At 38.3% G+C, this 27,660-nt stretch overlaps 2 protein-coding genes across 2 annotated transcripts in view; one reads left to right on the forward strand and one right to left on the reverse strand.

Moving 5' to 3' along the window:
• LOC134652818 (uncharacterized) overlaps window positions 1-27,660 on the forward strand; it is a 326,718-nt gene that overhangs the window by 236,145 nt on the left and 62,913 nt on the right. The window lies entirely within an intron of this gene.
• The window catches only part of LOC134652857 (metabotropic glutamate receptor 2-like), a 302,800-nt gene that overhangs the window by 29,737 nt on the left and 245,403 nt on the right, over window positions 1-27,660 (reverse strand). Inside the window, exons 7-8 of the mRNA XM_063508055.1 lie at window positions 25,083-25,257; window positions 4,644-4,747 (exon numbers count right to left, since the gene is read on the reverse strand). Of these exons, the coding sequence (XP_063364125.1) occupies window positions 4,644-4,747; window positions 25,083-25,257 (279 nt within the window). The remainder of the gene's footprint in view (window positions 1-4,643; window positions 4,748-25,082; window positions 25,258-27,660) is intronic.

Here is a 27,660-nt window from a genome sequence, read left to right on the forward strand (position 1 = left end):
GAAACACTCTTAAAGTCAAGTATAATGGTTTTATCTATAGAGTGCCGCTCGAGGGGTTATTATTAGAGATGCCACGAATAGTGGTTTTAGCCGAATACCGAATACCAGGCCGCTCTCTCGGCCGAATACCGAATATTCGGCATGAGATGCGAACATTGTGAGTCACAATTGTTATGAAAACTGTTCCCCAACAAAGCACAACGTTTGCTAAGATATATTTTTTGTAAAACAGAACTAATGAATGTAGTCAATCAAATCAGACCCATGATAAAAATAAAATATTTCATAATTTACAAATGCTTAAAAAAGGGTCTTCCTATTTAACAACTTTCCAATAATACATTTTATATAAATATTAAATATACCTAATTTTTGGTATTTTTATTATGTAATTTTTCTTTTTAGGTAGTGGCAATAGATATTCGGTATTCGGCCGAATACCGAATTTCGGCCTATTCGGCCAGTTTGCCGAATATTCTGTATTCGGCCGAATGTTGCATACTATTCGGCCGAATACCGAATATTCGGCAAACTGGCTGAATAGGCCGAATACCGAATAGTTGCCGAATATTCGTGGCATCGCTAGTTATTATCCCTTATTATAATAACTCGTCGGGTGGCAAAGCAAATTTCCACACACACAATGTTGTAACGTGACAATCGTTGATTGGAAATGCTAGTCGAAACCTGACTAATGTAAATTAAATATTAAATAGTTATGTGACTTATTGTGGCATTTGTTAACCCCATAAGATCGATGTGCGATTGTCTCCTTTGCTAGGCCCCCAGATTTGGATACACATGTTTTTTTTTGTATTTTATCTTCTTATTAGGTAGGTACCTAGTTCATAAATCTCTAAACCAAGGCCTACTTAATCAATCAAAACAATAATAAAAATCAGTGCAAACTGAACTTTTAAATTGAGTCGGTTTTTCACAAACAGGTTTTATTTCCGAATTATTCACAACACAATGAATCAATCAATCTTCTAAGTGCCAAATAGACCAATGAAGAAATTATTAAGCCAACCCACATCATGTTCACGGTTCATTTCATATTACTTTGTAATTCCATTGGGTCAAATCAAATCTCAAACATTAATAGGAAGTTTATCCATCTTGTGGAAAGAAGTTTAATTAATTAAAAATTAAAAAACACGACTGCAGTTTAAAATCGAACTGAAAAGCTAAAAATAATTTTTAGTTATGTTAGGTATTCAACTTAATGAATGTAAAATAGAATATAAGTGTTCAGTCCGGATCATAAACAGCAAACGGAAAAGTTTAGGCTCATTTAGGATCGTGACTGTACCTGCATATTTTATTTCTATTGCAGTCGGGGACCTTGATATATTGAAATTTTCCCATTCACAGGTCCCCGACTGCAATCGAAATAAAATATACAGGTACAGTCACGATCCTAAATGAGCCTAAACTTTTCCGTTTGCTGTTTATGATCCGGACTGAACACTTATATTCTATTTTACATTCATTAAGTTGAATACCTAACATAACTAAAAATTATTTTTAGCTTTTCAGTTCGATTTTAAACTGCAGTCGTGTTTTTTAATTTTTAATTAATTAATTTTATTTTATACATTTTAGTGACCATACAAACCAACCACATTTTTTATGATTTAAGGAAATTGAGTTGCTTGAAGGAGCTTTCATCATGTTGATCTTTGATATGTTAGCATGAAACGTGCTTAAAAACCTAAATAGGTCGGACCCAAAAACCAGACGTATTTAAAAGTGCTATGGCTTAATATCTCTGTAACTACATAATTATTTCCTATTAGTTGGCTTTCGGCCTTCGCAATTAAGATACTTGGGGAAGCTGCAGAATGCGTGCACCTTTCTTACGCTCCGGGCCTTCGGCCCTACGCGAAGCTCGGCCTTCGGCCTTCGCAATTAAGATACTTGGGGAAGCTGCAGAAAGCATGCACCTTTCTTACGCTCCGGGTCTTCGGCCCTACGCGAAGCTCGGCCTTCGGCCTTCGCGATTGCGAAAATTGGGAAAGATACATAAAGGGTGCACCTTTCTTACGCTCCGGGTCTTCGGCCCTACACGAAGCTCGGCCTTCGGCCTTCGCAATTAACATACTTAGGGAAGCTGCAGAAAGCATGCACCTTTCTTACGCTCCGGGCCTTCGGCCCTACGCGAAGCTCGGCCTTCGGCCTTCGCGTTTGAGAAACTTGGGGAAGTTACATAAAGCGTGCACCTTTCTTACGCTCCGGGTCTTCGGCCCTACGCGAAGCTCGGCCTTCGGCCTTCGCAATTAAGATACTTGGGAAAGCTGCAAAAACCGTGCACCTTTCTTACTCTCCGGGCCTTTGACCCTACGCGAAGCTCGGCCTTCGGCCTTCGCAATTAAGAAACTTGGGGAAGCTGCAAAAGCCATGCACCTTTCTTACGCTCCGGGCCCTCGGCCCTACGCGAAGCTCGGCCTTCGGCCTTCGCGATTGGGACACTTGGGGAAGCTACAGAGAGCGTGCACCTTTCTTACGCTCCGGGCCTTCGGCCCTACGCGATGCTCGGCCTTCGGCCTTCGCAATTAAGATACTTGGGGAAGCTGCAGAAAGCATGCACCTTTCTTACGCTCCGGGCCTTCGGCCCTACGCGAAGCTCGGCCTTCGGCCTTCGCGATTGAGAAACTTGGGGAAGTTACATAAAGCATGTACCTTTCTTACGCTCCGGGTCTTCGGCCCTACGCGAAACTCGGCCTTCGGCCTTAGCAATTAAGATACTTGGGGAAGCTACAGAGAGCGTGCACCTTTCTTACGCTCCGGGCCTTTGACCCTACGCGAAGCTCGGCCTTCGGCCTTTCGCAATTGAGGAACTTGGGGAAGCTGCAAAAACCATGCACCTTTCTTACGCTCCGGGCCTTCGGCCCTACGCGAAGCTGGGCCTTCGGCCTTCGCGATTGGGAATCTTGGGGAAGCTACAGAGAGTGTGCACCTTGCTTACGCTCCGGGCCTTCGGCCCTACGCGAAACTCGGCCTTCGGCCTTCGCAATTGAGTTATTGGGGAAGCTGCAAAAACCGTGCACCTTTTTCTTACGCTCCGGGCCTTCGGCCCTACGCGAAGCTCGGCCTTCGGCCTTCGCAATTAAGATACTTGGGGAAGTTACAGGAAGCACGCACCTGCCTTACGCTTCGGACCGTCGGCCATATGCGGAGTTCGGCCTTCGGCCTTCGTAATTAAAATACTCGGGTAAGTTGCAGGAAGAGCCCATCTATCTCAAGCTCCCATTTTTTGCCCCCTACGCGGAGCTCGGCCTTCGTAATTAATATAATATTGGGAAATTTGGAAGCGCGCACCGAGCCTGTCTTATGCTCCGGGCCTTCAACCCTACGCGGAGCTCGGCTTTCGACCTTTGCAATTTGAATACTCGGGGAAGTTGCAGGAAGAGCCCATCTGCCGTACGCTCCGGGCCGTCATCCCTACGTAGAGCTCGGCCTTCGGTCTGACACTTTTACACCTTGTTCCGTCAAAGTGGGTGCAGAGTTATATCTGAAGACGGACTCTACAATCTCAGACTCTCTACAAAGAACTTTTACACTTTTCTATTCCTTTAGCGCAATTTAGAACATATTGGCTTGGTTTCAAAACAAGTAAAATATGATTAATATAATACCTACCTATGTATCATTTTTTTTATGATCAGTGGTCAAGCCACTTCCTTTGAATATCCCAACAATAGGATAATATTTGGTTTTATAAGATTAGCTTTTCTTAACATATTTTGTGAATTCTTACTTTCTCGAAATTAGACTTAAACCCTCATATTGTATATATATTATTGGTCGTCTTTCAAAGCGCTTCATTTTGATGCCCTACTCGATGGGTTTGCAAGATATTTTTTTCTAAATGTTGCGCAATATGGCGTATTTAGTCCGCCATATTGTTTTTATAATGACGTCATATAGCCTATGTCACTCGGGATGACGTAAGGATTCTAATGATACATCATACATCTAAATCGGTTCAGGCATTTAGCTGCTAGGGTGGAACAAAGAAACTTACATACCCACAAACATGAACGCTGAAAACAATACACTCCTTTTTTTGGGCAGTCGTGTAAAAACGCAGCCGTCAAGAGACCTGACGGCTGCACTCTTGTGCCCTGGAGCCTTGGCCGCCCTTTAGCGTGGGACGCTACCTGCGTCGATACGCTAGCACCGTCCCACGTTGAAGGATCGGCCCGGAAGCCCGGGACTGCCGCGGACCAGGCCCAGACACTAAAGCGCCGCAAATATGCGTTCCTAACGGACCGATACGATTTTGCGGCGCTCGCCATTGAAACACTGGGCCCATGGTCGACCGACACCATACAGTTAATAAAGGAAGTGTCGGTCAGACTAATAGGTGTCTCGGGCGACCACAGGGCGGGCTCCTTCTTGGCTCAAAGTTTAAGTCTGGCGGTTCAAAGGGGCAACGCCGCCAGCATTCTAGGTTCCATTCCAGAAGCGGGTAGCTTTGGAGAGATATTTTATATTTAGTTTTAGTTGTTATTTTTAGGTTTTATGTAAATATTGTTTCATTTGTACCTTCATGTATTATTTAATTAAATTTTCTAAAAACGCAGTTACAATATTATATAACTACTCAATATGTATACCAAAATGCCTTTAATACTTGCCAGTAAACTCCACTTTTCTCAAGAAGCGCAAGAGTTCCGAACCGCTGGCAGGCCTCATGGCCTCGCATAGGCCTGGTCTGCCGCAAACTTCGGCGTGCATATCTCTGGAACAAACAAAAAGGAACTTTAGTCAGTGTAATTGAATTGGTATGAACTAGTTAGGGCTAATATGTAGACAAAGAGGAAATAACATACCCTTATAGATTTTTATGTCTAGGGGAGGTAGGAGACCATTGGTCAGTCGGGAGTAGGTTTTGCAATCCGGATCCGAAATGAATGAAATTATCCGGATCTGGATCCGGATCCGCGGATCTTCGCATACATTTCAGATCCGTCGTTCGAACCTTAGTCGGGACGCTCGGGCACCTTGTAAATCAGGACCATTTACAAGGGGGTGCCCGAGTTTCCCGGCTGCCCAATGGTCACCTACCTCCCCTACACTTCAGCTCGTACTTGTCCCGCATGGACGAATGATAACAAAATGACATTAGATATCATTTTGAGGTAAAAATGTAAGCTCATAAATTTCAGCCTTATGAGAAATCCGGAAGTGGGTCACAAAGTTGCAAAATTTGATTACACACAAACAGGGACTAGACATCCAGGACAAGTTAAAGTAAATAAAAAATGTAATAGAGGTGATCCATTCACAAGGCCATATGAGTTTATATAAATAACTTTTCACAAGTTTTTCGCCCATGGACCCTACGGTAAATATCTATGTTTTTAATTATAAGTAGGTAAATTAAACAAATGTTACATTGATTGATATCCAAGAACCCATACACATAGAAATATCGTTTTACCCACGCATAATATATATATGGACATATAGTTTTATATAATTTTCCTGTGATTAACAAAAGGTGAGTTAAATCCATATAAACCCTCAACGGGCCCTAAAACATTCGAATTATCAATTCAGACAAATTGGACAGTCATACGATGAAATATCCGCGAAATTATAACCCGGAATGTTAACACATCCATAGCCAAGGGACAGAGCGACCATCCCACACAATTGTCTAAGCCGTTATAGAGTTTAACCATCTAGGAATTAACTGTAAAACCCCATGAACTATAAAACGGATTTGCGCCACTTCTCCCCCCAGGTCACAATAGTTTAAATTACGAAATGTAAATTCGAATCCCACTAACCCACAAGGATTACTACTCGCTAGGGACCGATCTACAATTCTACATCGCTATTAAAAAGGGCTCATGTTATTAGAAACTTCTTAAAACTTTTGCCCTTTCGTATTAAAAGGATGAAAGGGTTTATAGAAATTGAATTAGTAAACAAATTCATTTAAATGAGGGTATTTTAAAGCAATTAGATGTGTAAAAGGTTGTTGATTTTGTAATAAGTACTTGACCGTTTCTAGACCATTCGCCTCTTAGCTTAGCAAAATTGTACTTATTTTGGACGAAGGGATATGGTAGGGTTATGTTTCAGCCAGGTAGAGTGTGAAGGTTGTTTATAATGCAGTAAGATTTTATTATACAACATATTCTCTTTGTTTTTTTTTTCGGTGTTCAATTAAACATTTTTCAATATTTAATATGAAAGTAAAATATATTTTTTTAATCATTTATTACAAACAAGATAATTACAGTGTATTACTAAAAGAAATTAAAAACTAGCTTAAATCTAAAATAGGCCCTTGAGGCATTGTACCAAGGATGCTGGCGACATTTCCTCGCTGTATCGCAATGCTGATACGTTGTGCGAAATAAAAAATACATGTAAAAATAATTAAACAATAAAAATATTACAAAATTATGCGTTATGTCCTTCGCAAGTTTATTGGTTTATATTTGGTTCATAATGTAAATAATGTACAAATATGAGCCAAATAGCTTGAAATAAATTAAGTCATAATTTTAAATGGTCTTTACGGGGTTCCACTTCACCAAATACCAAATTGTATTTTCCGAGATCACTATTAGTGTGCCTATAATATTCAAAAGTCCCCTCAATCAACAGATAGCACGGCATTATGGGAGTGGGACCAACTGCCAATAACGTTGAAATAAATGAATTTTAATTTAATTTAATTTTAATTTAATTTCTGTAAGTTGGGCAGTTTTAATTTAATGAAGGTACTATAATTTTTTTTAATCTTCGCAGTTTCAATAACGAATGCGTCATTTCCGATATCTGCACTACGTAGACGATGTAGTGCATAATTATTTTCCATCGTATTTTCACGGAAACTTGCGAACGTGTCTTGCTATTTCAGTCACTCTCGCTACAAAAAGTACTGTCATTGACTAAACTAGCATGACAAATACGAACGTTTCCGAGAAAATACGATGGAAAACAATTATGTAGTTACATCGTAGTGTTAGTGTGATTAATTTGAATATTGTTGTCGTAGACTAACTGTGAGATTTTGATTGGTCAAGAAAGAGTGCAACAAGTGAAAGAGTTTGTGTATCTGGGAACCTTGTTCACTAGGGACGGTAAGCATGATAAGGACATTGAAAGGAGAGTGAATGCTGGAAATCGCGTGAATGGGGCACTTAACGCTTTTATGAGCAGCCAAAAGGTGTCGCAAAAAGCACGGTTGGCTGTGCATAGAGGGGTGTTGGTGCCTACACTCATGTATGGTAGCGAAAGTTGGGTATGGCAGAAGAGGCATCAGAGCCAAGTGAATGCAGTGGAAATGAGAGCGTTGAGAAGTGTGTGTGGTGTGAGATTACAAGATAGAATTAGGAACAGTGTGATAAGGGAAAAGTGTGGACTGAACGAAGATGTAGTGACAAAAATTGAGAAAGGTATGTTGAGATGGTTTGGACACATGGAAAGAATGAGTGAAAGAAGGCTGACAAAGAGAGTGTATAAGGGAGAAGTAGAAGAGGGAGTTGGAAGGGGCAGACCTCGGCGGACTTTCTTCGATCAGATCGGGGAAATCCTGAAGAAAGGCCAGGTCAAGAGCACCCTAAACCGGCGAGCGTGTATGAGGAATATTATGAAAGTAACGGAAGCGAAAGAGGTATGTCAGGATCGTAGCAAGTGGAAATCCGTGGTCTCTGCCTACCCCTCCGGGAAATAGGCGTGATTATATGTATGTATGTATGTATGTATGTTGTCGTAAACAAGTCGTGCTTACATGGAATCGTTATATTATCCTCCTAAGGCCCAACGAAAAATTGAGTATGTAGTCAGTACGGCCCGTAGTCCTACCAGTAGTACTATTGTTTTATACTCAATCAGACCCAAGTACTTAAAAGACTTTTTTTAATGTTATTGTACTTCTACAGCACCTTATACAGCACCTTGTACAGCACTTTGATTTTTTTTTACGAACTTGTTAAAGGTCTCACAGACAAAACAAAACAGTCCTTTAGAAGTTCGTACTTACACGCCAATTTCGATAAGGGCAACATTTGAAATGGGTTTTCTATTAAGTCCTACTGGTAGGACCGTGGTACGCTATGACTACACAACAGCTACACAATTGTTGTAGGAGCTGGGTCTGAATAAGAAAGTTAATAAGTACTATGGGTAGGACCTTGGGCCTTAGGAGGATATGCAATAAAAGCGCATGAGAGTAAATAATTGTTGTAAGTATAATAGAATGTTCTGCATAGTACAAGTTAGTTGGTAAGTAGTTGGAATTTAGTTGGAACTTGGCCAATTTGTGTCTTGGAATTATAGATTTTGGGTATAGTTTCAGAAGGTATTGCTGAACAGTTTAGTTGGTGTACTCGTCGTTCAATGTATATCTAAAGACCAAAAGACAATTAGGAATTTATACCTCTCTACACAGAGTCAAGACGTTCAGTCAGCAAAACTATTAGCGTATGCCAGATGCCAACGCAGGCTTCGTCCAAAGTGCCGTCCAAATTTCGTCCAACATTTCACAAAAGTAATAATAAACAGGCGTCGTTAATAACTTTAAGAGAAAACAATACTACGTAATTCATTTAGCACAGATTCATTCTTATGTCAGAGATAACAATGGCGAAGCTGTGTGGAGAAATAATATCAGTATTCTTACTGCACAAAGCACACATTAGCTGGCCAGCTTTCAAGTTCCTGACTGATATGAATTGTAGGTGCCGACGTTACATTTCACCGAGCTCTCTGCTCAGCCAGATGTATCAGCCTGATCAGTACAGTTGTAATATATTTAATCCATCCAGAGTGGCGCTTACTAAACGCTACTGTCTTAATAGATACAGTAAGCTGCATAGATAATTGACCCCCTCCTCTGCGTAAAAATTTGTTTGTTTGGGGTCACTTATTTCAACTTATTTCTGCAACTATGTACAGTAGTACATAGTACATACAATAACGCAGAACACAAAATTTTTGACACGGTTTTTCAATTATTACAATCAGCGATATACTTAATAGCGGAATGCTCCTAAACGCTTGTAGACCTACATAATTCCCAAATCTCAAACGCTACATCATTGGGTAAATTTTACAAGTCAGTTCAATAAAGTTAGTACACTGCTAGTCAGGAGTGCTAGGTGGGCATTTTCACTTAAAAGTGTACCATTTTTTTTCGAATATCCATGATTCTGAGTCTAAATACCAAAAAGTTATGGTTTTTTTGAAAAAAAAATGTAAATGGCACCATTTTTCCTGAAAACCCCCAGGTACCTATAATTAGGCATGTAAGGTACTTACCTATATTTTCGTAAGATATTAAAATCAAGTAGCCTTAAAAAGACTTAATCATTCCCATCTTTTGACCTTCTTTTGTCAAAATTACAACATTTATCTCAACTTGCGTAAAGCGGTCGTCTTTTAAGTTGAATGGAAAGACCGATCTCCCCGGCGTCACATTCAATTGAAAGGGAGCATTATACACGATCCCGCATTCACGACGCTCCAGTTTCTGAAAAAAGGGTTGCCTCAACCGCATAGGTGTATTTCTAAATTGCTTGCCGAGCGAGTCAAGTTTTCCGCACCGGTGTGACTTGAACCTGGGATCCGTTATTGGCAAATATTTGAGTCTATAGGAAGTGCTCAGTTTTTTAGACTCTAGTCAACATGTCAAACAGCCTGAGACCTGCAGCAACAGTTTAAGATCTTATAATTAGAGATCGGACAAATTTGCGACATTGCTCGCAATAATGTGGACATGACTCCAAAATTGATTAAATAATTAATCATTGAATTAATTTCTTACCTGAGGTTTAATTTTGATTCCTAATCAATAAATAACACAAAGAGTTCTTATAATTACCTATATGTTTTCAAGGCGCGTTGTAAGCAAGGGCTTTATTATTATTGCTATTATTTTACTAAGCTTTCACAAGCAGTCAACATTGAAAACAGAGTCTGTAAAACGTAGTGTCCTTCAACATACTCCGAAGACTAAAGTTATTACGGTATAATGGGGTGAGTAGGGGCAAAACTGACATTCAAACCTCGATATCATTTTATTTTTACATGTGCAAACTGAATGGTGTATATAACAAGTGTTCCGGACGTTCGTATTTTAGATTTTATTTTATTTTGGGCAATAGTTCCATTTCATAACTTTGACGATAACCAGGAAATCCCACCTCACCCCGTAGTCCCTAGTAATTGGGGTGAGATGGAATTTCATACAAAGGTGATTTTGGAAGATTGTTGGATCGTTTTTTATTATTATGAGTATTACTATAGCTCCATTTTAAATTGGAATACATTATTTTTGTAGCAGTGGCCTTAAAATTCCATCTCACCCGCCTTTCATCCCTTCTCTCCCCATTCATAACCCAACTCTCCCCGCGAACCCTACTCACCCCATTTTACGGTATATACCAACTCTAGTAATAAATTACTAGGCGTAGGTAATTATCGAGCATATTTGAACCGGTGCGACAAAACCATTGCTTCGCCCGGTCATGGGAATAGCACCAGGTATCTGAGGCATTTTTAAATGATGTGTATATTTCTGAGCGAATGTGTAACGAATGCCCTGAGGGCTTTTCGAAGCGGGTACCTTATGCATTAAGGGGCCCACAGATTACCTGTTTGCCGGACGATATCAGCCTGTCAGTCCATTAAGGTGACAGTATTGTTAAGGTGACAGTCCATTTCCAACGACAGCTGCACTACTGTTCATTTTACTATGGAAATTGACAGTAACAGCGACACGTTCAGTACCAGTAGTGCAGCTGCGGTCAGAAATGGAATGTTACCCTTAAAAGCAAAAGGTGACAGTTCCGAACAACTGGCAGGCGAACTGGTAATCTGTGGGCCCCATTATTAACGGCTTGATTCGAACTTTGAAGTACGTCAATAATATGTAAACGTAAAATAGTATTTTATGCAACCGTTGTTTAAGAGGGGTCAAAAAAGGCGAGTGGCGTGGGTAACAATTTGAGGCGAAGCCGAAAATTGTTAATAAAGACGCCACGAGTATTTTTTGACTCAGTTAAACAACGTTGCATACAATACTTTTTCTACGACCAAGCACTTACTTTGAAAAAAAATTGTAAATTTAACAAATATTTTTCATTAAACAAAAATAATACTTTAAACAAGTGGAATAGGACATATATGTAGGTAGGGTGCATTGGGGTAATTCCGAGGACGGGGTAATTTTGAAAATGGCAAATATCTACTAAACTAGAAACACTTCATACTTTAGCAACACTTATAACACTGGCACGCTTACATGGCATCTTGCGTACTGTTGCTACACAGTAGAAAACTTTTCTAATTTAGTAGATATTTGCCATTTTCAAAATTACCCCGTCTTCGGATTTACCCCAATGCACCCTAAACAAACCAAACCCGGCCACCGCGCCCCGCGCCCCACTGCCGGTTGGTCAGCGACACCTTCTTGTAACTCATGAGGCCCTGGTACTTGCTCTTAGTTTTTAAATTAAAATTTTGGATAGTTTTTTTTCTCGATTTTGGCCACAGTAGCCTATGGAGACTAACAAGCAACGCTAAGCGGTGTTCGTAGTCTATGGATCTTGCTATATTACGGGTGTCACATGCGCGTTTCTGACTTCTGAAGCAATTTTATTGTTTCTACTATAGAACCTAATGAATATTTTGTAAATTGGCAGCAATACACTTAGTACTCATCTGTCAGAGATGACAATTAAAATTAGGTTGGCAACAATGTATTTCATACAATATTTTTTAAGTGGTGATTACACGAAGTATCGTAAAAGTACCAAAAAGATACTGCGTGTATGCACAAATACTTTTTTGGGGAATAGACTAAAGACTTGTCTTGACAACTATAACGTAGGGGTTTAAAGGTGTGTGTACGTCCTTTTAAATGACAAATAAAGGTACGGGAGTAGAAAAACGTATTTTAAAGTTCGAATCAGGCCGTAACTCATTATATAAGTTCAGTGCAGATAGGTAGGTAGGTACTGTAAAACCAGATAAGATTCTATTTGGTCCAGAGATACTGTCGCTATGTCATGTATAGTCAAATAAAATGTCAGTACCGGCCAAGTCAAGGACTCATTTCAATACATTGATTATTCGAATGTTTTAAGCCCCATTTAGACGAACTTGCATGCAATACCTATTTGATACATTGCTAACTACAGAGTAGAGTACAATAAATTCAATCGATGGACCAATAATGGGGTAAATGGAGACATAATTCCTAATCAATATCTTAAAAATAAATATCCTTCTACTCGTAAATGTTAACTTCTAGCAGTTTGCAAGTTAAACGTAATCAACAACACGTGCTGAGTATTCACTAGGAATGTCGAATGAACTACAATCTAATGCAGAATTTACTTTACATAGTTGACAATAAATTTGCAGCAAAAAGGTCCGCGAAGTTAGGTTTTACTCGCTTAGCTTGCCACGAGCTGTACAAATATTAAATTAAACCTGCTATTTCGAGTCTAAAATCTGTAGGAGACCGTAGGGAGCTCTCGTGACACTTACTTAGCAGTTTTAGTCGAACATGCAACGGTTAAGAAGGTAGAAAAATATTCTTTATATCATTTCCTCTGTTTTACTTTGCTCAGTTTATTTATAAAATCTTTTCTAAGTGTTGACAATTCTAGCGTTGATTCGCCGGCGCGTGCGTGAATAAAGTTTGTGCGGGGGCGATTTTTAAATTTCAATCGCTCGGTTTCATCACTCGAAAATCGGTGGTAAACGGCGAAATGCTAGTTTTTGAAATACGAGCGATAGAAATTGGGAATCTAGTGGTATTGGCCAATCTTTTTAAATTCTATGAGTAGGATTTAAGTACCTAGTAGTGGAGATACTATTGAACGAAATACCCGAAATCGAGCCGAAATTCAAAAATCGGCCCCGGGTCGGTTCAATGCATTATTGTTTAGGTTTTCAAACGGTAGGTTTGCACTTTTTCAATGATATAATAATGAAAGATAAGAAATCTATTCTCAAAAACAACTAAGTACCTACATCACAACACAGTATAAAACAAAGTCGCTTCCCGTCTGTCTGTCCCTATGTATGCTTACGGATTTTGATGCGGTTTAATGGATAGAGTGATTCAAGAGGAAGGTTTATGTATAATTTGTTAACCCGTGCAAAGCCGGGGCGGGTCGCTAGTAATGTATATTTATACAAATGAACCATATACATCGTTTACTAACAGTGTGCATTAACTAAGATCCGTAAAGCGCGGCTGTAATGCTTAAATAGCTTGTTGTAAGCCCTCGAGACACTGCCTTAGTAGGTAATTAGTTAGAAGATCTAAGCGTCGTGTTTCTACATCAGTTACAGTTAGGATGGTACACGTCGTATGCAATTATTTAACAATAATAACCGAGATTAGGGGAACTAAAAGACTATGCTCAGTTTAAAATAAATTGTATAAAAATTCCTTGTCAAAACAACACAAGTATCTTGAAGTATTAAGTACCTACCATGAATGTACTAACATAAGAACATCTTGTAATACTTACCATGATTACCATGGTTGCAATCACAGGTTGCAATAAACAATTATGATTATGAATATTATGATTATTTAATTTCGGAATAGCGAGTGATAAATATACCCATCCGAGCAGCTCCACAAATAAAGGGCTTATTAAATCAATCCGGCCGCCGGATGGCTTTGGATCGGAAGCGACGTCGGGCCCGATGGCTCTTGCAAGGATCGTTTTCCGACGATTTAAATTCAATATTTATTTACCACCGAGGTAAGTGACAATTCTGCCTTTTTACAAGCGCATCCCCCTTTTTTTTCTTTGCCTATTTGTGTATCCCACTGCTGGGCAAAGGCCTCTCCCCTGGTTCTCCATGATTCAGCGCTTCTTCCGGCCATTTGTTAAGGAATGCGTCAAAGTCGTCCCGCCATCTCCGCCTTGGCCTGCCCCGCCCACGCTTCTTCGTCGGCATCCACTTGGTGGCTATGGCCGGCCCAGTCCCATTTGAGCCTGGCGTTTTTTTGCCAACGTCAGCAATGCGAGTTATAGAACGCAGCGTAGTGTTCCGGACGCGATCGATCGCGATCCCCTTACTATTTTAAAAATACCTATAAGACACTGGCTATTAAAGGACGGATAATTGGATTATAAATGTGATATCAGTCGGTGTGACGTCGCTCGCCGCTTTCATTTCCCGGTTCGGTGGCTACGTGAGGCCTTCCAATATTGAAAGTGTCGGGCTTGGCCAGCTTATAACAGCGAAAACATTTTGACGACTAGAAAATAAATTACGTAGGTACTCAACACAGTTGTAGTCCAGTGTTTTTTTTTTCTTAATTTTCCATAGGTATCTACTTCATGGCGGGCTGCAACTTGATCGTTAATATCGTGAACAAGTACAGGTGCGTATCGTGCGTAGAGTATACAACTGTCAGACTTTGATTGTAATTTTAGAATTTTTTATTGCTTTAATATTTAATTCAATGGGTCCCCAAATGTCTATACCTACATTTGATCTTCAAAACAAACCTAATCGACTGATACCATTAACAACAACCTATAATCTAGCCTATTGGGGTAATAGATCTATAGAACATCTGAAAACCACGAGAGAGAGTAGAGATTTAGAGTATCTGAAATGTAAAAACCAGTACCAAGAAAACCTTGAAAATACTAAAACTTCCTCTGTTTTTATCAGCTTCTAAAAAAAACGAGGCTGTAAATGAGGACCGGTAAATGACTGTCGAAAGTAGAATGACCCAGTTATCTATCAAAGGACTCTGCCGTGAAATGATTACGGGCTCAAAGATTCCGGAGATCAATTATGATTATGGGCCTTAACGAAGATTAACAGTGTTAAACGGGATTTGAATGGGCTTATCTTGACATTTCTTTACTATTTGTGTTGGGAACGGTAATTTAATCAACTCAAAGGTTAAACATAAGAAATAATTCTTTTATACAGCAAATCTTTGGCATTTATCTTCAAAAATGTGAATAATGAGTACTGCAGTCAGACATTACTGCCGACTGCATCACTGCCGCAAATGTCAAAATCGAATTTTGACATTTGCAGTGATGTCAATGACAATCGGCAGTAATGTCGCGCTGCAATACTGCTGCAGTAATGCTGGTGTACTTTGAATCCGAAGAGTTACCGTAAAGATTATTTAACTTTTCATCTAGGTTGTTCTGCTAGATTATTGTTAGAAGGTAGGAGTGAGTATAGTTTACGGCAAAAGTATGCAACTCTTAGATGTAGGTTGGTACAACATATTACTACTTTATTAGACTTTTTAAGGTCTCACACGGTGTATACATATATTATGTACCTATAGCAGCCATTATACCTACCTATATAATACAATATGGAAATTAGTTGCATGATACACAATGATATCAATGATTCAATACAAACAAAAGATATAAAAGAAATACCCATACTGCAACCGCTGTATACATATAAATGTGTTGTGCAGGGTAAGCTGGGTCCGGTTGTGCATGTCTTCACATTCACGAAACTATGTGGAATTTGTGGGCGATGCAGAGAGAAGGGAGCGGAGCGGAATGCGCATCGAAACCTGCAACCTAAACGCTAGGCTATTTTTATCTGGATAATATTTTGCTATAACTGTGTTTCGCAAATCATCCAACTGTGACAAACTGTCTGTTTACTTAGATACAAGATTCCGAAATTTTTACGCAGCCAAATGAAGCGTAGCAAAGCAAACTTCCAGCAACACACAAACTGGCCGTCGTACTCAGTTAGGTCCCTATATAATATGTGGTAGGTATTGCAACGCAATATCGAACTTTTCTAAGTTGGCACCTTTACAAGTTCCAACCAACTGTCGTTAAAAATAGTTCCCCGAGAAGAGGCACAAGTGGCACAACGACTTGCCTAAAGTGATATTACATACCGTAGAAAAAGAAACACAATGGTATGAAAAAAAACTTGTTTTACAAAGTGAAGCACTATTTACGTAAGAATGGAGCGTGTCTAATGCGTAAAATGGAGGGTAATGTGTAAAGTGGTGCGCAGGCGATCAAACATGCTTGACAAGGTAGGTGACTTAGGTGGTTTATGTGATTGATAAGCCTGCTTGAAGTACGTTTAATACAATTTCAATCAAAAAAATATTCTTAAGCACCTTTCACTCGATTGATTAGCGTATCACGCTTTCTTAGACTTAATTTATCCTCGTGCCGCCCAAGAAAAAAAAACGCAAGATCAGCTAAAGGCCCGTGTGCAATATATGAGACATAATATTTTGAAGTCGTAACTGCCCACGCACTTCAAACATTTTTTTTAAATAAAAAACTCAAGCAGGATTTTTTTCTTAAATTTTTCTGGGTATATGTGAATAAAAAATAATACATTAATCTGAATTCACCGTCGTATCTTTTGTTCATTTAAATGAACATTGGGTTTTTGATTGATGTTATTTTAAATAATATATATATATTTTTTAATCAACTTTTATTAAACTTTAAGGCACTTAATCAAACATTGCTATAACGCAGCCTCTGACTATTATAAGTAGTTACATAAAAAGCAAAGAAAGTAAAAAATAAGTACATATGTAAATTTTTTTTGTAAAGGACTACTTTTTTATGTATGTTAAACTTCATATCTGACACTAAAATGCTTTATAAAATGCTACGAAAAATAGTTAAACAGCTTGCTTAACATAAAACTTAATATCCTTTTTATTTATATAAGTTATTGTATGTTTGCTGTATTTCTGTATCACTTTCTTCGAAACATTATTTTTTCACTAAGACTAAATATTTGGTTCATCACCAGGAAGTTGGTATTCAGGATCGTAAATTTTATTATGTGATGGCAAAAACGCTTCCAGCTTGTATTCAACAAGTAAATCATCATGCAGACCTAACAATAAATTCTCAAAGAAGAACCTTGAGTTGTAGGTTATAATATGTATTTTTATAACAGTAACGCCCAGTGTGCAATATGATGTACATAATGTTACGATTAAGGAATAAAAATATGGATTAGTGCCTTTGTAAAAAAATAACAGTGTATTTCAATAAAACAAACATTAAGGATAATTTTTATGTCACTCTCAAGACCAAAAAGTAATGATTCATTTAATAATTCAAGATTATTTACCCATGTGTCGTGCGCGATGGCGGCATGTTTGAATAATTGCGGAAGTAGAATACTTGTCTATGAATATCTGTCAAACGTCAGCTGGCAAAATAGTCGCCAAAGAGCTGACCACTCACGACCTCTAGGTGAATTCCAATTTAACGCGAAAATTTAAAACTGACATCTGATTAACTTTTATGTACAACGTATTGTACACTGGGCGTTTAGCTCTGAATTTAATTTCTAAAGTCTGGGCAGTTATGCTGAGTGTCACTTTGTACAATGTATTGCACATTGGGCGGCACGAGGTTATACAAAAAATATTTTATCCAAAGTGTTTTTTGTTAAACGAATATTAAAAAGATTGAAAGGTTTTGTTTAAGTATTAATATTTAAGTAATTTAAAATTTTCATATAATTCAGTCAAGAAATACAAAGAACAATAAAAACAAGAAAACAATACAATTTTAACTTAAGACAAGCTTAAAGTACGATCGGCCACCTCCTGTCTCCATCATCAGGCGGTCTAGCATGAGTTGCGTTCTTGCGCGCAACTCCATACTTGAAGTCGCGCAAGATGACTGTATGGAGTCGAGCGCGAGACCGCAATTTATGCTAGACCGCCTGATTAGCTCGATGGTAGCATAATGCTGCATAGTCACCCAACTTACTCGTAAGTATGTATGAGAATTTTCAGCTTAATAGAATGAGAAGTGGGTCTAACTCAGGTTGAAAATTTGTTTATCTATAGACAGAATTACCTATGTACTAGAGATGCAACGGATAGTTGTTTGGCCGGATACCGGATATCCGGCCTGGACACTGGCCGAATATCCGGTATCCGGCCGCCCGATATTCGCCCGGCGGAACTATACCTATATTTTGAGTTTTGCAGGTGCGCGTCGTGCAGGTTTCGACCTGTTTCGTATTGAACGTTCGAGCGGACACATTTCTAGGATGGTAAAGAATTTTATCATGTCATTACGTAGTAAGTTCGTTTACAGTTACAAGTGCGCGCGTGTATTTTTGTGTAAACATATAAGTGTATTGTGTGACATTGGTTACGTATTCATTTCTATCTACTGTGTCGTTAGCATTATGACTGTGACTGTTTTTTAGATTCCATTTTTACCCCAAAATGTGTTAATTTTACTATCCGGTATCCGGCAGGATAGTAGGTCACTATCCGGTATTCGGCCGGATACTAAAATAACGGCCGGATAGTAACCGGATATCCGGTGCATCTCTACTATGTACTGACAACGGGACAGGGTGAAACTAAATAAAAGCTTGTAAAATCCCTACTTCCATTGCCATTAGGTTGTTACGGCGCAGGAGCGGTTGAGCACACTTATCATTATGCCCCGAGTAGGTTGCTTTGGTTCAGTCGGCTAAATGCACTTTTTAAAACGCGCTTTCAGCTCAAGCTAAGGCTTTTGAGATCCCTTCAGCTTTTGCTTTTGTAAAACACAAAGCTTTTACGTGCTTTTATTTGACGTAGAATGTTGTTGCTTGTTTGTTTAGATGAAATCTTATTAGTTTTACAAATATATTATATAGGTACCTAATATCTACATAATATCAATGTATCTCTATAATTCCCCTTACAAAAGTATGTACCTCACTCTTATTGTTAGATACGCGTTAGCACGTAGTCTCTTTGAGTACTAAAATAATGCTGACTGTTGTAAAAAAATATTAAGCTTGTTAATAATAGATAAATAATGTGGTCAAAGAAAATCTATAAAAACACAACGCAACCGGTAAAATAGCTTCAATTGAGATCATTAATTCCATTGAGATATTGGACCATTTGCAAGGCAAGCAACCTTGATTCAAACCAATTTACTAAATCAATTTATTTTACGTAATCAAAATTAGGTAAATTTTTAGAATGATCAAAATTTATACAAATTGTCCTCTTATTATCGTCTTCGAAGCTCGAGAGCTCTTCAAACTTAATAATCTTAGACAATAATTCACCTCTACTTCTCCTTTCGCTAATTTATGCGTAATGAAACTATTATATACTTTTTTCTTACCGAAGTGACTTGGAGCTGGAATAAATACTTTGGAACTTCTTTTTGGAGTAAACCAGCCATGTAATAGTATTTATTTGGGCATTATGATAAATACGATTAACTTTTCCAAACTTCGTTTGTAAATAAAGTGATTAATAAATAATAAATAAAATAAAATAAAAATAAAAAATATTTATTTTCAGATTCCGCAGATCCATAGATTGTTAGTTATAAGACACTTATAAGACTACATTAGTAAAACTACCTATTACATAAAAACATAAAAAAACTTATTTTCTAGGTCGCAGGACATGAAGGTCGGTATATCGGCGGAGGATATCCGAGTCCCACCTGTCTGCTATCATTCTCAGAATGCTATTTGAGCTCCCCCTCATCTGCATCACCACAGATGCCGTCTTCTTCCTTACTATGGCATAAAAGTCCTCTACGGCAAACATCCCAGAGGAATAATAATAGTTTTTTCTACTCCCATACTTTTATTTGTCATATAAAGGGTCGTGCACACACCTTTAAAACCCTACCCTATAGTTGTCAAGACAAGTCTTTAGTCTATTCCCCAGAAAAGAATTTGTGCATACACGCAGTATCTTTTTGGCGATTTTACGATACTTCGTGTAATGACCACTTAAAAAATATTGAATGAAATACAGTGTTGCCAACCTTATTTTAAATGTCATCTCTGACAAATAAGTGAACCATAGACTTGTTGTTTTTTTAATTTAATTCATTAAGTCATTCTTTTCCCGCCCGTACCCTCCATTTTTGCTACTTCTTGAATTAAAAATATTTGTTAAATTTACAATTTTATTTCAAAGTAAGTGCTTGGTCGTAGAAAAAGTATTGTATGCAACGTTGTTTAACTAAGTCAAAAAATACTCGTGGCGTCTTTATTAACAATTTTCGGGTTCGCCTCAAATTGTTACTCACGCCACTCGCCTTTTTTGACCTCTCTTAAACAACGGTTGCATAAAATACTATTAATGCTCATCCATAATAGTTTTTAATGCTTAACGTAAGTAGGCGCAACGTTTTATTTCCAATAAATCCATGTAACACAAAGTTTCTGGTTTCAGTCAAGGTAACAAGACTCAGTTAAGGTAATTGGCTGTTATCTGAACTGAAGACGTTAAGGGGCATGAAGAAGATGCCTCAATTCTAAAGATAGCTTATTAAATAGGTACTTTAAGGAGACTCCTTTGGTTTTCTCTGGTACTATAAATTTGGAGGGTCTGAAAAATACCACGAATCCTGGTGGTATTTTTTTAAAATCTTAGTTTATACCATACTAGCGACCCGCCCCGGCTTCGCATGGGTAGTTCAACTAATTTACACCAAACCTTTACAAATTATACACCTAAACCTTCCTTAAGAATCACTCTATTTATAGGTGAAAACCGCATGAAAATCCGTTCAGTAGTTTTTGAGTTTATCGCGAACATACAGACTGATAGACGCGGCAGGGGACTTTGTTGTATAATATGTATTGATTGAAGTACTATACCTACATTTTTAGGGTTCCGTAGCCAAATGGCAAAAAACGGAACCCTTATAGATTCGTCATGTCTGTCTGTCTGTCCGTCTGTCCGTCCGTATGTCACAGTCACTTTTCTCCGAAACTATAAGAACTATACTGTTGAAACTTGGTAAGTTGATGTATTCTGTGAACCGTATTAAGATTTTCACACAAAATAGAAAAAAAAACAATAAATTTTTGGGGGTCCCCATACTTAGAACTGAAACTCAAATTTTTTTTTTCATCAAACCCATACGTGTGGGGTATCTATGGATAGGTCTTCAAAAATGATATTGAGGTTTCTAATATCATTTTTCTCTAAACTGAATAGTTTGCGCGAGAGACACTTCCAAAGTGGTAAAATGTGTGTCTCCCCCCCTGTAACTTCTAAAATAACAGAATGATAAAACTAAAAAAAATATATGATGTACATTACCATGTAAACTTACACCGAAAATTGGTTTGAACGAGATCTAGTAAGTAGTTTTTTTTTAATACGTCATAAATCGCCTAAATACGGAACCCTTCATGGGCGAGTCCGACTCGCACTTGGCCGCTTTTTATCGTTAAGATACAAGATGCAGATGTCATGTACCATATTTGTATGGCACTGGCTCTGACCCATTTCAAGGTATATTTATCAGAATAAAGCAGAGTTGCAGATACCCTTTTCCGGAATGTATGCGGCGTGTAGGAATAAATAATGCATTACATCGCATGGTCGTTGGATGCGAGCATGCGAGTACTGAAATGTGACAGAGCAACGGTTTGTGGTAAATCTCACTATAAAAGTACCTACTCGTATATAAGTTTTTGGCAAAAATTTAATTTTTGGTACAAGCTTTTATCGCTGACCGTACTTTTCTTACGACAGACAACTAATACTCATCGAGACAATTATAAAAACCCCTAACACAATTAGGTTGTGTTGTTTCATCACAGAGTTCCTATGGCCACCTCCTGTCTCCATCATCAGATCAGTTCGACAGTACCATATTATTGTATTGTCATCAGAACTACATACAGCTGCCAATTTTTATGACGCTTCGATCCTTAGAAGATGGTTAAATTAGTTAAGTACCTTAGATTCCATTACATAGTTACATACAGATCGACCTAATAAAAGCTTGTTAATAAACAAAACTATACGTGTACGTCTGCAAGTGTTACTACTTAACACTGCATCTATGCCAATTCCGTTAGAAAACTAGACAACTTAAAAGTATAGCTTGCTGTGTTAGTAAATATTGTACCTACTATAGTTACGGCATCCTGGTTTGGTGTAAGGTTAGTTAATTTAAGATCTCGTGACTCGTGTCTGCCTTCACAGAGTTTCTACTGAAAATTGTGTAAGCGCGATTAATTAAAGGATGACTCACGTTCCGTGGATGGCCATGTCCGGGCCGGAGCTTCGTTTTCTATGGAAAGCATCACGTGATCACCAGTCATCTGTCATTTAAAAGTAAGCCCCGGACACGGCCCGGCCTAACGTGAGTCATCCTTTACTCTTGACGTACCCTTTACGTGACATATATTTACACATTTAGCAACGGTCGTCGCTCACAGTTGGAGGGTCAAACACGCTGCATTTTAACCCGAACGTACCGACAAAACGCTCCAAGTGACTTATTTTTGGTCGACGTGGCGCTATTTATATTCCACAATGTATGGCGGTCGACGGGTCCTGCAACTGCAGCCTCGGTGTCGAGTGAATTTTAGATTTTTTGTTCCATTTTCGTATTCATCTCGTATTTACACGATAGCGTTAGCGTTAGCGTTTCTCTAATTAGGAGTTGGTTATTTTTGAATAGGTCGTAATAAATGCTGTTATTCTGTTTATTTCTATAGTCTTGTTATGCGGGTTAGTGGGCAGTCCCGCGTGCCTAAATATTAATGCGGAGAATACGCGACGAAATTATACACGACACGATCAATGCGGACTTAAAACGTTTTGTGCTGAACGTTCCGCATTAGAAAATCGCTTGTTGCAAATCAAATAAAATATCTTTATTTAGCATAAAATATGGTACAAAAGATGGACTTAGCAACTAAGAAGCACACGCATACTTCACCAGCAACTGGCATGCAAAAACAGAATTGGCAAATTGAGAACAAAATTTCTTATAATGTAGGTAGGTTCCTATATAACTACTTACCTCTCTTGGTCTACTTTTCTTAATTCCTTTTTTTTTTCATCAAAACATTCTCAAAGAACGTTCACCTACATAGTACTTATAGTATTTCTAAGAAGTTTCACTTCAAAAACAAATTATTGTTTAATTGCTTTAACGGCCAGGGCGACCATGCCGAATCTACGAGGGGCGTTCAAAATATTCTCGGTATTGATATCTTACAACCTCTTCTAAAATTTCTTTCGTTACTGGCCGCTAAGGTTTATTCATTGACATTAAAAAAAAGTATAATTCGAAGCGAGATGTTCTTTTGTTTTTCTGCAATTGCTGAACAAACATGAACATCATGTGGGAATTGACAATGTTAACTAAATTACAACATCGATGCGTGATAAAATTCTTGACAAAACAGGGTAAAAATCAAAAAACCATAAAAGAGGAAATGGATTGTGTTTACCGTGAGTCTGCTCCTTCTTTATCTACCATTCAAAAGTGGTCAAGCGAGTTTAAACGTGGAAGGGAGAGTGTTGAAGACGACCCTAGACCTGGCCGGCCTGTAGTAGCTACTTCACAAGAAAATATTGATAAAGTGGAAAAACTTATATTGGAAGATGGTCGAGTGAAGGTAAAATCTATAGCACAAGTAACCAATCTCTCTATTGGTACCATACATGATATTATCCATGACCATCTTAATATGTCAAAAGTAAGTGCAAGATGGGTTCCGCGAATGCTGACTCGGCTTCAAAAAGGCATGCGTGTAGCTTGTTGTTCCGATTTTATTGACCTGTGCGGTGAAAATCCTGATGAGGTGCTGCAAAGAATAGTTACTGGAGATGAAACCTGGGTTCATCATTATGACCCAGAGAGTAAACAAGAGTCCATGCAGTGGCACATTAAGGGTTCAGCTCATCCCAAGAAGTTCAAGGTCATCCCTTCAGCTGGCAAGGTCATGGCCACGATATTTTGGGATTGTGAAGGAGTATTACAGATCGATTATAAAGAAAAAGGTGTAAATATCACAGGACAGTACTACGCTAACATTCTACGTCAATTAAAGGATGCAATCAAAGAAAAGAGGCGAGGAAAGTTAACCAAAGGTGTTATGCTTCTGCATGACAACGCCCCCGTCCATACTGCTCATATTGCCAAGGCAGCTATTGTTGAATGTGGGTTTGAAACTGTTACTCACCCACCGTATAGTCCGGACTTAGCCCCCAGCGACTTCTTTTTGTTCCCCAATCTTAAAAAGGATCTGCGTGGAAATAAATTTTCCGATGATGAAGCATTGAAGGCGGCAGTGGAGGAGCATTTTTACACCAAAGATAAAAAATATTTTTATGCAGGATTAATAAAAATAATTGATCGATCTTTTAAGTGTATGAACATAGGGGGGGAGTATATTGAAAAATAAAAATATCAAACTTTTCGTACTTGTTTGTTTTCATTCTCATACCGAGAATATTTTGAATACCCCTCGTAAGGAGCCCAAAACACTCACATTAAATGTCAGATACTTATCTAATAAGATTTATAATTCGCGGCATCGCTCAGCTTTATCGCGGTACCGTTAAATCATTTTTGTAAATAGGGCACGTTGTTTACAAAATATGTAACAGCCCAATTTACTCGTACTTATAAATTCTCTTCTTGGGCACTTCCCTACAAATCCATTATAAACTCAATCGAGAGGAGAATCGTTGATCCCCTTAAAATTAACTTGGATTAAGTTACTTTCGTGTTGTATGGGAGCGTTTTAAAGCTATTACGGATTACAGATGACAGTTTGAAAGACATGCTAAAGTATGCTGTATTTTATTGCGGCTGCCTTGCGTCGAATAATAAAAGTTATCCAAAAACCACGCGAACACACGTAATATATAATTATTATACGCTTAATATTAACATTCTTTATTAACTTCTAATCTGTTTGGATCCTGATCACATTTTTCATTCACCTTTTCGCATATTTTAAATTTTTTGCTCAATGGCTCGATCGAGGTTTGATCCCACGTTAATTAACACGCACAAAAGTTTAAGGTCCATTTCAACATTTTCAAACCTTTTAAAATTCACACGTGCCTTTATTCGATTAAAGAGTATTTGAACAACGCTGTCACTTACCTAATGAATGAATGTTTCTTTAGTTTAATGGCAGAAACCCAATTTCCCGTCTGAATTTTGATGATATTCCACGACTTGGCTGAAAAATTCAAGTGTCAAACCTCAAATGCAATTCTACGGTGTTTAGTTTAATTTGCCGGTTTGATAGGCGTTTTGATAATTTAGTATCCTCACCTGATAGCGTAAGCGAACGCCATGACAGCATCGGAGACGAACTGCAGCTGCCCCTCGAACTCGGTGTTGTTCTCGGTCAGCCGCTCCAGCCCGGAGCACGGCTTCGTATACTTCACGTTGTACGGCGTCCGCGGACTGCCCGGGTACCGACATTGGAAGTGGTCTTCCCAGAATTCTGGAACAATGCCAACAAGGTTCAGAGGATGACTGAACTATTTGTTTTTATAATGGCGCTGACAGTTTCATTTAGATACGTGCTTTTATGTGCTAAAATAGCCTCTCTTTACGGTGCCATCATCATGTATGATACCTTATCATACCCTGTCATGTATTATAAGTAGGTAACTATTGTAGCTCTAGTACTACTCGTATAGAAAATTTTATTTACAAACAAGATATATACAGTGGTATAACTAAAAGAAATTAAAAACTAGCTTAAATCTAAAATAGGCCCTTGAGGCATTGTATCAAGGATGCTGGCGACATTTCCTATTTTTCTCTAGTAATATTTAAAAGTTTTGGCTCCATACAGTTTTTACACTTATATTAGGTTCGCCAACTTACTGACTTTTGACCGATATGGACTAGTAAATAATCCCTTATAATTTCAGAACCATTTTATAAATGTTTCTGTTAAACTGTAAAATATTTTTATTTATTGGTGGGACGGACGCAAACATCTTGTGACCAGGAATAGGCAGATAGGATGACTGCTATTAGTAGTTACTAGCCCCTCCATAGTAATTGGCAACTCCATAGCAGAAAGAAACAAGGCAATAGAAGTCTCAATTGCTAAGAGTGTGGAGGGGCCAATGATCATATCAGTCACCCTAGGTAACCTTACACATATTGACATTATTAGAATTTCGCACTAGGTACCTAATAAATCTAATAACCTTGGGAAGCAAACTCACTTTTTGATTTTCTAAATATAGTAGGAAATATTCATAAATAAATATATATATTTTTTACAATAAAATTGTATGATTTCTGTCAGTGTATTTATGTATGCCTGCTAAATTTAGCATCTATTTGGATCCACAATATGATACGTAATTAGTTTACGAATATACCTTCATAATCATTAGGCACTAATGCCCCAAACTTTCGGAAATATTGTTAGTTTGTGTTTAACCTAGTATGAAACTTACTGAAAAACCACGCGCTCAACCCACAAAATAAACTGCTGATCTCATTTCAGACTAGAACCCAGTTTGTTGTTATTACGAGCCTAATATAAACTTAGGTACTATGTTTGTAAGTTATTTGTTTGAGAAATCGCAACCAGTTTACCACCTGTTACGCTTGTTATTGTTTTCACCAGAGTGTTCTTTCGGGAAAGTTGCTTTTTAATACTCTTCAATAGGTACAATTCTTGTAGAAATAATAAAGTAGCTTTTGTAAACAACGATTCGGTGGAGTTACTTTGATGTGTTTAACGGAGCGCATTACTTCGGTAGCTTTTTCGCCCGAGCTAAAGAGTAAAGATTATGGAACCATCAAGTTATAATTTAAACTGAAACGGGACTTTATCGCGTGCATTTACTTTGCTTGGCCACGAAAGTAATACCACATTCGAAACGTCAGGCCAAATAATAAATCACAAATCATACTCTTAAATCATTTATCGTTGCAACCGCAATATGTGTGAAAATCGTGTTACTTTAAATGTTCATATTTAATTACATAAATGGGTCTACCGTCATAAAGTTTAATTGTTTTTACCTTAAATTCCGACGTTTCAGCTGAGTTGCACTAGCTGTGGTCACGGAAAGACCACACTGCTGTGGAGAAGGAGGACGGTCTTTCCGTGACCACAGCGTGCAACTCTGCTAAAACGTCGGAATTTTGAAAACAGTTTATGTAATTAAATATGTGAACAAAACGCGAGAGTTTAAAGTATTAAATCAACATACCTTAAAAATTTGCCTTATCAGAATAGCTTGAAAGCTCACTTACCTACAACATCTTTTTAATTACACAGGCTGAAAGCTTGGCAAACCAACAACCGCATTAACTTTGGTCATATTTTAGTTTAAACTGGAGATTATGACACTATCTAGGTATAATAATATGGAGCCTTATGATATACGGATGCATTAGGATCGCTATGAGAAGTTACCTACCCAAAAACCACGGATTCCTCCTATTATCCCTCGCATTAAGACTCAGGAAGTACTCCTGGAAGCCGCTCACGTCATTGGCCTGCGGATGCACGCTGATGGTGCCTTCCACTGTATTTTAGTTTAAGCTGGAGATTAATATGACACTATCGAGCTATAATAATATGGAGCCTTATGATACACGGGCGCATAAGGATCGCTATGAGAAGTTACCTACCTACAAACCACGGATTCCTCCTATTATCCCTCGCATTAAGACTCAGGAAGTACTCCTTGAAGCCGCTCACGTCGTTTGCCTGCGGCTGCACGCTGATGGTGCCTTCCACCGTATTTTAGTTTAAGCTGGAGATTATGACACTATCTAGCTATAATAATATGGAGCCTTATGATACACGGGCGCATTAGGATCGCGATGAGAAGTTACGTACCTACAAACCACGGATTCCTCCTATTAT

The sequence above is a fragment of the Cydia amplana genome, chromosome 12, assembly GCF_948474715.1.
Source record: "Cydia amplana chromosome 12, ilCydAmpl1.1, whole genome shotgun sequence".
NCBI lineage: Eukaryota > Metazoa > Arthropoda > Insecta > Lepidoptera > Tortricidae > Cydia > Cydia amplana.